The following is a 10282-nucleotide window of genomic DNA, read 5'->3' on the forward strand; positions in this document are numbered from 1 at the left end:
GAATTCTCCATCAAATCTGAATGAGCTCCTTGTTGGGTAGAGTAATCTTGGTTGCAAGTTTTTCCCTTTCATCACTTTAAATATGTCCTGCCACTACCTTCTGGCTTGTAGAGTTTCTGCTGAATGATCAGCTGTTAACCTTATGGGGATTCTCTTCTATGTTATTTGTTGCTTTTCCCTTGCTGCTTTAATATTTTTCTTTGTATTTAATTTTTGATGGTCTGATTAATATGTGTCTTGGCATGTTTCTCTTTGGGTTTATCCTGTATGGGACTCTCTGTGCTTTCTGGAGTTGATTGACTATTTCCTTTCCCATGTTAGGGAAGTTTTCAACTATAATCTTTTGAAATATTTTCTCAGACCCTTTCTTTTTCTCTTCTTCTGGGACCCCTGTAATTCGAATGTTGGTGCGTTTAGTGTTGTCCCAGAGGTCTCTGAGACTGTCCTCAATTCTTTTCATTCTCTTTTCTTTATTCTGCTCCCTGGCAGTTATTTCCACCATTTTATCCTCCAGCTCACTTATCTGTTCTTCTGCCTCAGTTATCCTGCTATTGATGCCTTCTAGAGTATTTTTAATTTCAGTTATTGTGTTGTTCATCATTGTTTGTTTGCTCCTTAGTTCTTCTAGATCCTTGTTGAATGTTTCTTGTATTTTCTCCATTCTATTTCCGAGATTTTGAATCAACTTTACTATCATTACTTTGAATTTTTTCCAGGTAGGTTGCCTATTTTGTCTTCATTTATTTGGTCTTGTAGGTTTTTACCTTGTTCCTTTGTCTGTAACATATTTTTTTGTCGTTTCATTTTTTTTTAATGGGTGGGGCTGTATTTCTGTCTTAATCATTGTTTGGCCTGAGGCATCCAGCACTGGAGTTTGTAAGCAGTTGGATAGAGCTGGGTCTTGGTGCTGAGATGAGGACCTCTGGGAGGCCTCACTTTGATTAATATTCCCTGGAGTCTGAGGTTCTCTGTTAGTCCAGTGGTTTGGACTCAGAGCTCCCACCACAGGAGCTTGGGCCCAACCTCTGGCCTGGGAACCAAGATCCCGCAAGCCGTGTGGCATGGCAAAAAAAAAAAAAAAAAAAAAAAGGAGTAATACAATTACAAAGAATAAAAAACAAAATAAAAATAGGTAAAAAATATATTAGGAAAAATAAAAATATAATTGAAACAACTGCAACAAGGTAAAAATAAAACCACAACAGAAAAAAGAAAAAAAAGGGGAGGGGAACAAGCCAAAAGGAGCAGAACAATAACAAAGTATAAGGAATAAAATAAAATTAGAAAAATAAAAGATTTATTAGGAAAAATAAAAATATAAATGAATTAACAACAATGAATCAACAAGGTAAAACGGAGTCCCAATCTAAAAGAGGAAAAACAGAAAAAAAAAAAAAAAGCCTTGGCTATGCGGGCAGAGTTTAGGCAGGGGTGGAACTTAGGCAGGGGCGGGGTTTAGGATGGGTGGGACCTGGGTGGGTGGGTGGGGGTGATATTTGAGCATGGGGCGGGGCCTAGGCTCAGGACCACTTAGCCAGAAAAGGCCCTGGGGGTGGGGCCTAGGCAGGTGATTTTCAAGTGTCGGGCGGGTGGGGCCTCTGCTTAGGACCTGCGGGGAACGGGAGAGGCAGCACGTGGAAAGGAGGGCCTCTGGATTGTGGAGTTCCGGAGTTTGGAGGTAAGGGCCTGGGTGAGGGCATGTGGATGGGGTTTAGGCCCAGCGTGGTTGGAGGGGGTCTCAGAGGGGGTCTCCGAGTGTAGAGGTAGGGCCCTGGTGGGGGTGTAGGGGCGGGGCTTGGGCTCTGCATGGCAGCAGGGAGGCTCCGAGGGCAGAGGATTAGGCCTGGGAGCCCAATGGGCTGTCCAGGTGCCTAAGTGGACAGGGAAAGCACTGGCCCCATTCCCTTCCATTCCTCTGTGTCCCCCCTCCCCGGGTCTACACCAGGGTCTCCCCTGTTCCCACTGGACCCCTAACCGTGGGTGGGTCCCACTGGGTTTAGGAACACTCCTCCCCTCCCCCTGCCACCCCTCAGGGGCATCAGTCCCAGCCCACCTCCACTTTTCCTCCCCCCCTCACTCCCCCCTTGCCCCACATCCTACCCGGTCACTGGGGGTTCCTCCCATCCCCTTAGGTGTCCATGGTTCCACACCGGTGCCTGGTAGGTGTCCTAGTTGTGCAGAGACCCAAATTCCATGTCCTCCTAGTCTGCCATCTTGACTCTGCCCCCTGTGTCATAGTTTCGATTCCACATATAAGTGATACCATGTGACATTTGTCTTTCTCTTTCTGACTTACTTCACTTGGTATGAAAATCTCTAGTTTCGTCCATGTTGCTGCAAATGGCATTATTTCATTCTTTTTTATGACTGAGTAGTATTCCATTGTATATACATACCACATCTTCTTTATCCATTCATCTGTCCATGGACATTTAGGTTGCTTCCATGTCTTGGCTAGTAACAAATCATTCTTGAAGCACACCTGACCAGTCTGCTGGCTTGTCTGGGGGCTCTCAGAGAATTACATTTTTTAGCAAACAAAAAATTCTTTAGTTTCTTTCTTCTCTGCTTTCTGGAATATTTTGCCAATCACCTGGTTTCTGTCCAGGGGACTAAGGCCTCTTGTAGATTTGCAGATGTTTGTTGTTTTATTTTGTCTTATAATGGACATATGCTATGTGTAGTCTTTTGCATGTCTGAAAATGATATGGAATGCAGTAGTAAGGGAGGGAAAGAAAACAAACAAAAAGAAGCATCCTTTCGGAGTTCTTTAATCAGTCTCACCCCTTCGAGTGGCATCCTCAAAGGCAGCATGACTATTATTGTTCAATGACATAAATTTACAGTCCTGCAAGATGAAAAAGACCTACAGACCTGCTATACAACACAGTGACTGCGGTTAATGATGCGGTATCGTGCACGCGAATGTTTGTTAAGCGGGTAATCTCACTCTAAATGTTCTTACCACAGAAATCAAAAACAAAACTAAAGGTACTCAAGGAAAATTTTGGAGGTGATGGATGTGCTTATGACCTCGATTGTGGTGACGGTATCATGGGTGTTTGCATATGTCCAAACTCATTAAGTTTTATGCATTAAATATGTGCAGTTTTTGTACATCAATTATGCCTCAATAAAGCTGTTAAAAAAACAGTTAATTTCACCTGAAAAAGTAAAAAGAAAGGAAACAGTGACCTTGGACAGTCTCTGCCACACCCGATTTCCTAACATAATCACAGCCTTGTCTCAACATCAGTTGTCTAATTCTTTATTTTTTTATTGTTTTGAATTTTATTTTATTTATTTTTATATACAGCAGGTTCCTATTAGTTATCCATTTTATACATATTAGTGTATATATGTCAATCCCAATCTCCCAGTTCATCACACCTCTCCCCCCACCCCCACCAGTTGTCTAATTCTGAAGGGCAAATTAGTCCATGATGCTGAGTAATCTGGATGAAATTGCAAATTGAATTGTGACATGATTTGTTCAGTTCCGGATAAACACACCATTACAAGCATCTTATTTTCCTGCCATTTGCTCGTGCTCCTACCTGTCCAGTTTCTCCTCTTGTGACCTCCCCATCCCTGAATTGCTCAAAAACCCCAGGGGCTTTCTTAATCCATTGCTGGGATCTGTTCTGCCTCCACAAGCCACAGGGGCAGGGAGCTGGGGTCTCACTCACCTGTCCCCCAAAAGCAGTAGTTTCTTGTGCTTGTAAGGTGTGGTCATTGAAGCCTGGACTGTGCAGTTTCAGGGGCAAACTGCTGGCCACCAATGCAGGGGTGGTCCAGGTCCTCATCCAGGCCTCAGTGGTGCCCCATATGGGGCCTGGACCCTGCTCCTTTCTGTATATGTTGCTATGGTAACTGGGTTAACACAAAGCATGCAGGGGAGTCTGTGGTACTGAATGGAGGTCACCAGGCTAGACTTCAAAAGATTTTATTTCAGAGGCCTTGATAACCTCTTCCTACCATGGCACTTTGATCATGGTCATCCTAGTCCAACTTGACAGCTTTTTCTAACTGCCAAATTTGGAGGCTGTGACGGGAAAGTGGGGGAAGGCATAGAGGGATTGCTGTCTCACTTCCTGAAAACCCTGGGATACTTTTTGAAAACTGGTCCAGTAACTAGCTTTGCACCCCAGAATAACTGAGGGAGAGGTCTTCCTCCCCCCTTAGATGTAAAAGATATTTGACATTCTGCTTGCCAAAACTGAGGATAAAGCTGATGATTAATTTTGTTCAAACAAGAAGAAGCAATGCCTCTCTTTTCCTGGCCTTTTTAGCTCTGTCCCTGCCTTACCAGAGAGCCCTTCCCGTCTGTGTCCTCCCCAGACTGTAAGCTCAGCGAGGTCAGTATCACGTCTGTCCTGTTCATGGCTGCTTTCCCCAGTGCCTGGCCAGCAGTGACTAGCAGATATGAAGGGCCAGGAAGTGTTTGCCAGGTGAAGAAACCCATGCTCCTCTTCTCCTCATCATTGCTCAGAGGTTAGAGTGGATCTGAGGCTCTTTTCACATCTCTGGGGATGGAGTCCCTTTAGACCCAGTGCCTCCCATCCTTTAAAGCAATGTCACCCTCTTTTTCCCCTCTCTTTGCTTACCTGGGAGTTTATTTCCCTCCTGGAGAAGCATTTTTCAGAGAAGGTGCCTCTGTAAGGGTAGGGCACTCATATTTATTGTCTCTACCCAGAGCCAGGCTCTGGGCTAACTTGGAGGGTAAACCCAGCTCGGTGGGCTGCCATTCTGCCCCTTCTGGTCACCCTGCCCCATTTTATGCTCTACGTGTGCCCCTCCCCACTTCTTGATGTGACTAACAGAGTCATTCGGTTGCCATGAGTACTTTAAAATTTTGGTATCATTTCAAGTTGATGTAATTTAGTTTGATAAGTACAAACTTATAGAAAAATTGCAAGTACAGTACAAGCAATTCCCATATACTCTTTACTCAGATTTATCAGTTTAATTCATTGTTTTTTGCATTATGAAAATTTAGTTATCTTGATATACTTTTTCGAGGTGTTTACATGATCACATTTGGTTTATTACTCTTGAAGCTCTGTCTATCTTCTACTTTAGAGCATGTGTTTATTTCTTGTTGAGGTTATAAGAATTAGAATGAATTCACGTTTTTGCTAGTTAAAATTTTTTTCTAATGTGCTAGGTTCCCCACCATTGTCAAGGTATTTTGACCAACTTTATAGAGGAAGTTGTGAAAGTAAATCTCTATCAATTTGGCTCAAAATTTACTTGAAAAGTTTGTTTCCTGTTGCGTAGTATGCTATTACTTTTTGTGCATAATGACTTCAGAGGCAGTAGTATTTTTCTTAATTAATAAACTTTATTTTTCAGGGGCAGTTTTAGGTTTACAGAAAAATTGAGCAGAAAGTCCAGCGAGTTCTCAAATACCCCCTTAGCCCTCACTCCCCCAGCTCCCCTGTTATTGACATCTTGTACTGGTGTGGTATGTTTGCTACAATCGATGAGCCAACATTAATGCATTACTGTTAACCAAAGTCCATAGTTCATGTTACTGTTTACTCTTTGCATTGTACATTCTATGGGTTTTGACAAATGTAAAATGACATGCATCTACCATTACAGTACCATCTGTATCAAACTATCAACAAAAGAGTTTCCCATACTCTTCATCCTTCTTGGCTGCCATGAGCATCAGCTTCCTACACAGTCTTGGCCTCGTGGAGTTCCTATTGATGGGGCGGTAAGACCAGCCCAAGGAATAGCCCGGAGGCCACCAGTCTCTGGAATACCCTTGGGAGCACCAAGGCCAGCAGCAGGAGGGAACATCACTTGGGCTTGGCCTTGCCCCTTGGGGCCAATCCTACCTTTTCAGTGGGGTCAGGTGGGAGAAAGGAGGAAGGTAAGGCAAGTGATATTATTCCCTGTGTCAGGAGCCTTCTGTGTGAACTCCCTTGACTTCTGGAAGGCCTTGCTGGACGGGCACAGGTGTAGGGGCTGGTGCTCAGAGGGAAAGCTGGAGTGTAGGCCCCTCCACCAGTGGACACTCCTCAAGACACAGAAGAGGCAGGTCTCTTTGTTCTGCTAGGAGACCCCCAGTATCCAGTGGCTGGGCCCCGGAGGGCTGTCTCTGGGCTCATTTTCATGCTGGCTGGGCTAAATGATCCACGTCCGTGCTGGGTGGGTAAGGGCAAAAGAAAAACCAACTTAAAGATGACACTTTACTGTTTTCAAGCCTTTTCTCACATATTCTGTCAGCTGAGCCTCATAACAACTCTGGGAACTAAAGGAGTCCGGTGAGGTGACCACACAAATGAAGAAACAGGCTCATAGAGGTCAAACGCTTGCCCGAGGGCACAGGCTGGTCCCTGGCACCCTTCCCACTGTGGCTTGCCAGGCAGCCCTGGTTCTCCCAAGTACCCCTGCCAGTGTGGAATCCAGGTCGCTAGTCTCGGCCTGACTAGCGCCCAGCAACCCCCCACCCCCATCACGTGCAGTGAACTCTTCCTACGATTCAGGAAGGTGTCTGAACCCATTAGATTCCAAACTCTGGGAGGGCAGCCACGGAATTTGTGCTGCTCTGTCCCTGAGTCTCACACAGTGATTTGGAGGGTGTGGGAGAGCGTGGAAGAAAGAATTTTTAAAAAGGCTAATCAAGGGCTTCCCTGGTGGCGCAGTGGTTGAGAGTCTGCCTGCCAATGCAGGGGACACGGGTTCGAGCCCTGGTCTGGGAGGATCCCAAGTGCCGCGGAGCAACTGGGCCCGTGAGCCACAACTACTGAGCCTGCGCGTCTGGAGCTTGTGCTCCGCAACAAGAGAGGCCGCGACAGTGAGAGGCCCTCGCACCGCGATGAAGAGTGGCCTCTGCTCGCCGCAACTAGAGAAAGCCCTCGCACAAAGATGAAGACCCAACACAGCCAAAAATAAATAAATAAATAAATAAAGAAGCTTTCATTAAAAAAAAAAAGGCTAATCAAGAATTGATGGCATTAGGAAACAAACTGGAAGAAAAAGGTCAGGGTCTGATATAAGATTGTGGCATTTACCAAAAATTAGGTTTTTTACAAAAAGTATGAGCATGTATTATTATTATTAAAATAAATTTATTTATTTATTTATTTTATTTATGGCTGTGTTGGGTCTTCATTGCTGCTCGCGGGCTTTCTCTAGTTGCGGTGAGTGGGGGCTACTCTTCGTTGCGGTGCGTGGGCTTCTCATTGCGGTGGCTTCTCTTGTTGTGGATCACAGGCCCTAGGCACACGGGCTTCAGTAGTTGTGGCACATGGGCTCAGCAGTTGTGGCTCGTGGGCTCTAGAGCGCAGGCTCAGTAGTTGTGGTGCTCGGGCTTCGTTGCTCCACGGCATGTGGGATCTTCCCGGACCAGGGCTCGAACTCGTGTCCCCTGCATTGGCAGGTGGATTCTTAACCACTGCGCCACCAGGGAAGCCCCAAGCATGTATTATTTTTGATAACAAAAGACTATTCTCATTTTAGGGAAAAATTACAAAATGGCAAAGGTTTTGAAAGCAGACAATTTTGGATTTGGCACTTAGAAAAGTTCCTTAACCTCTCCAAACTCATTTTCTTCATCTGCAAAATGGGGAATCCATTAACGCTGTTGGAGTGAGGGCTGTTTGGAGAATTAAGTGAGGGTTTGTGTAAGGCAGTGTCTGGCATGATGTGAGTGACCAATACATGGTCACTTTTAAAAACACTTAGGGAATTCCCTGGTGGTCCAGTGGTTAGGACTAGGTGCTTTCACTGCTGTGGACTGGGTTCAATCCCTGGTCGGGAAACTAAGATCCTGGAAGCTGCACTGCGCGGCCAACAAACAAACAAACAAACACTTAGACTTTAGTTCAGAACATTTTTAGATTTATGGAAAAATTGGGAAAATAATATAGAGTTCCAATATTCCTGCACACAGTCTCCCCTATTATTAACATCTTACATCGTGTGGTACGTTTATTACAATTAATCAACTGCTCTTGACACGTTATTATCAACTAAGTTCCATACTTTATATTCAGATTTCTTTAGTTTTAAACCAATGTCCTTTTTCTGTTCCCAGATTACATGTCTACTTTGACTGTCTTTATTATCACCATCACTTTTGTTGTATAGACACTCAGCAAATGCCTCTCCCCAGCCCTTCCCTTTCCGGGTAGGAGCCATGCCTGCAGTGAAACTTGTTCTCTTGCAATCTGAGCTGCCCGTTTTGCAGTCAGAGCCACATGTTTGAAGCTTCTCTTGAGCAACAGAGAAACGTGCCCCATGGTGAATCAGAGAAGTTTCTTCACTCGAGGTCAAAGGTGACACATGCCTTATAAACACCTCCCTGGCTCAGGGCTCCTCACCAGTACTGCTGCCTCCACACTTCTGTGCATTGAGGGGTAAGTGTCCTTTCCTTGGCTGGGCCTTCAGGGGGCCACTTGGCAGGCTGTTGGAAGCCACAACCCCCTGCCTGCTGGACCCGCTCTGGGTTGACTGTATTTTTGGCCCAAGGATGCCAGCTCTTGCTCTGCTAGGAAAACTCAGTCTCGGGACTTGGGGATGGCCGAGGTGGGTGGGGTGGCTGGCATCTGTAAGGGCCCTAAAGTACCAACACTTGGGGGGAAAGGGAACAGCCTGGCCAACCACAGCACCCTTCCCAGGTGAGCTTGAGTGATTAACACCCTCTGAACTATAGTCCCCAGGAGACGGGGGGACATGGAACACCGTGACAGTTAAGGCTGATTCTTTTAGACTTTAGACGGTATTCTACGTCCTTCTCCCCCCATCCTATCCGCACATGAGAACATTCACCGTGGATCAAACACAGAGCAGAGAGAACGCAGAGCAGACCCAGGGGTAGTCATCCCTTGTCTAAACCTTTGATACGGAAAGAGAGGAGAGAGTGAAAGTGCTGTGGGGTGGGGGAGGAACTGCCCCTTGACAAGACCTTCTTTGTCTCTTTGAAAGTGAATGTGAAGTTAGGGAGATGACGAAGCTGGAAGACCACCTGGAGGGAATCATCAACATCTTCCACCAATACTCCATTCGGGTGGGGCATTATGACACCCTCAGCAAGCGTGAGCTGATGCAGCTGATCACAAAGGAACTTCCAAATGCCCTCAAGGTACATGATGCCCCTCTCTTGGCAATGTTGCCCAACCACTTGCACTGAGGGCAGTGGCAAGGCCTGAAGGATGATGGTGGGACAAGGACTGGGGTGGGTTCGTCCCAGTTTGAGCTTTCAAGGATGTCTCCCCCTGCCCCCCAACCAGCTGTGGGACAGGGGCTCTGCCTCCCCTCTGAATAACTCCCACCATCACCTTAGGCTCTGCTCCTTCTTGCCTCTGTAAAGTGGAGAGAGGCAGGGCAGGGTGGGATTGGATTGCTGAGCTACACAGCATCTTCCAGGTCAAGACTTGATTCTAGGATGGCCCAAGACAGCTGCTTCTCTCTGTCTTCTGTTTTCTCACATTGGATTCTCCCACATAGTTTTGGCTAATGAGTTAGTGTTCCCAGGCCTCCCTAAGCTGAGTTCTGAGGGATTCGAGGCCTGGAAAAAGGGGAGCTCACTGTCCCTGCTTTCCCTTCTCCAAGAACACCAAAGACCAACCTTCCATTGACAAAGTATTCCAAGAGCTGGATGCTGATAAAGACGGACAGGTCACCTTTGAGGAATTCATAGTCTTGGTGTCCAGGGTGCTGAAGACTGCCCATGAGGCTATCCACCAAGAGTAGACGCTCTGATGGGCTCTTCCAGCAATGTCCCCAAGAAGACTTTCCCTTCTCCTCACCGAAGTCTGCCTTGCCTGAAGGAAGCGAGAGTTAATAAAAGTACCCTTGAACCGTTCTTAACAGTGTCTGTGTACTTTTTTCTTTCACAAAACTTGATCCTTCCTCACCCCTGCTGTTCCGACAGTCCCCATTTAGACCTCTGAGAACCCCTGCTCTGTTCATTTGTTCACCAATAATTTATTAAATGTCCCCTATTTGTTCATTTATTCATTTATTTAACAAATATTTACTGAGCATCTATAATAGCCAGAGACCAAAGACGTGAAGTCCCTGTCCTCTTGGGGCTTGCGTTCTATTGGGGAGGGGATAGAAAATGAACCAACAGACAAACCACTAGGTATTAGCATAAAAATATACCATACAATACACTGGTAGGTAATGATAAGTGATATGAAGAAAGCTAAAGCAAGGAAATAAGGGGCAGAGGGAAGGACAGGGATACTGGTTTAAATATGATAATTGAGGGATGTGTTTGAGCAGAAATCTAAAAGAAAGGAAGGAGAGCAGCTTGCGG

General features: G+C 45.8%; 1 protein-coding gene across 4 annotated transcripts; it reads left to right on the forward strand.

Moving 5' to 3' along the window:
* The first annotated feature begins 1549 nt into the window (after window positions 1-1549).
* LOC309628721 (protein S100-A12) lies at window positions 1550-9823 on the forward strand. 4 transcript variants are annotated; one of them, XM_082392021.1, is made up of 4 exons: window positions 1550-1678; window positions 5608-5725; window positions 8944-9100; window positions 9571-9823. In XM_082392021.1, the coding sequence occupies exons 2-4, from the start codon at window positions 5670-5672 to the stop codon at window positions 9709-9711; spliced, it is 354 nt and encodes a 117-aa protein (XP_082248147.1). In that variant the 5' UTR covers window positions 1550-1678; window positions 5608-5669; the 3' UTR covers window positions 9712-9823. The 4 variants fall into 4 exon arrangements, with proteins under 4 accessions (XP_082248147.1, XP_082248145.1, XP_082248148.1 ...); XM_082392019.1 differs by lacking the exon at window positions 5608-5725 and adding an exon at window positions 8054-8375 and having other exon boundaries at window positions 1556-1678; XM_082392020.1 differs by lacking the exons at window positions 1550-1678; window positions 5608-5725 and adding exons at window positions 5740-5884; window positions 8054-8375.
* The last annotated feature ends 459 nt before the right edge of the window (window positions 9824-10282 follow it).

The sequence above is a fragment of the Balaenoptera borealis genome (assembly GCF_965194805.1).
Source record: "Balaenoptera borealis genome assembly, chromosome: 1".
Lineage (NCBI taxonomy): Eukaryota > Metazoa > Chordata > Mammalia > Artiodactyla > Balaenopteridae > Balaenoptera > Balaenoptera borealis.

Coding starts and splice junctions, on each gene's coding strand:
- LOC309628721 (XM_082392019.1), top strand. CDS start 8,302: ATGCCTTATAAACACCTCCCTGGCTCAGGGCTCCTCACCAGTACTGCT. Junction 8,376..8,943: donor ACACTTCTGTGCATTGAGGG/GTAAGTGTCCTT, acceptor TCTCTTTGAAAG/TGAATGTGAAGTTAGGGAGA. Junction 9,101..9,570: donor AACTTCCAAATGCCCTCAAG/GTACATGATGCC, acceptor CCCTTCTCCAAG/AACACCAAAGACCAACCTTC.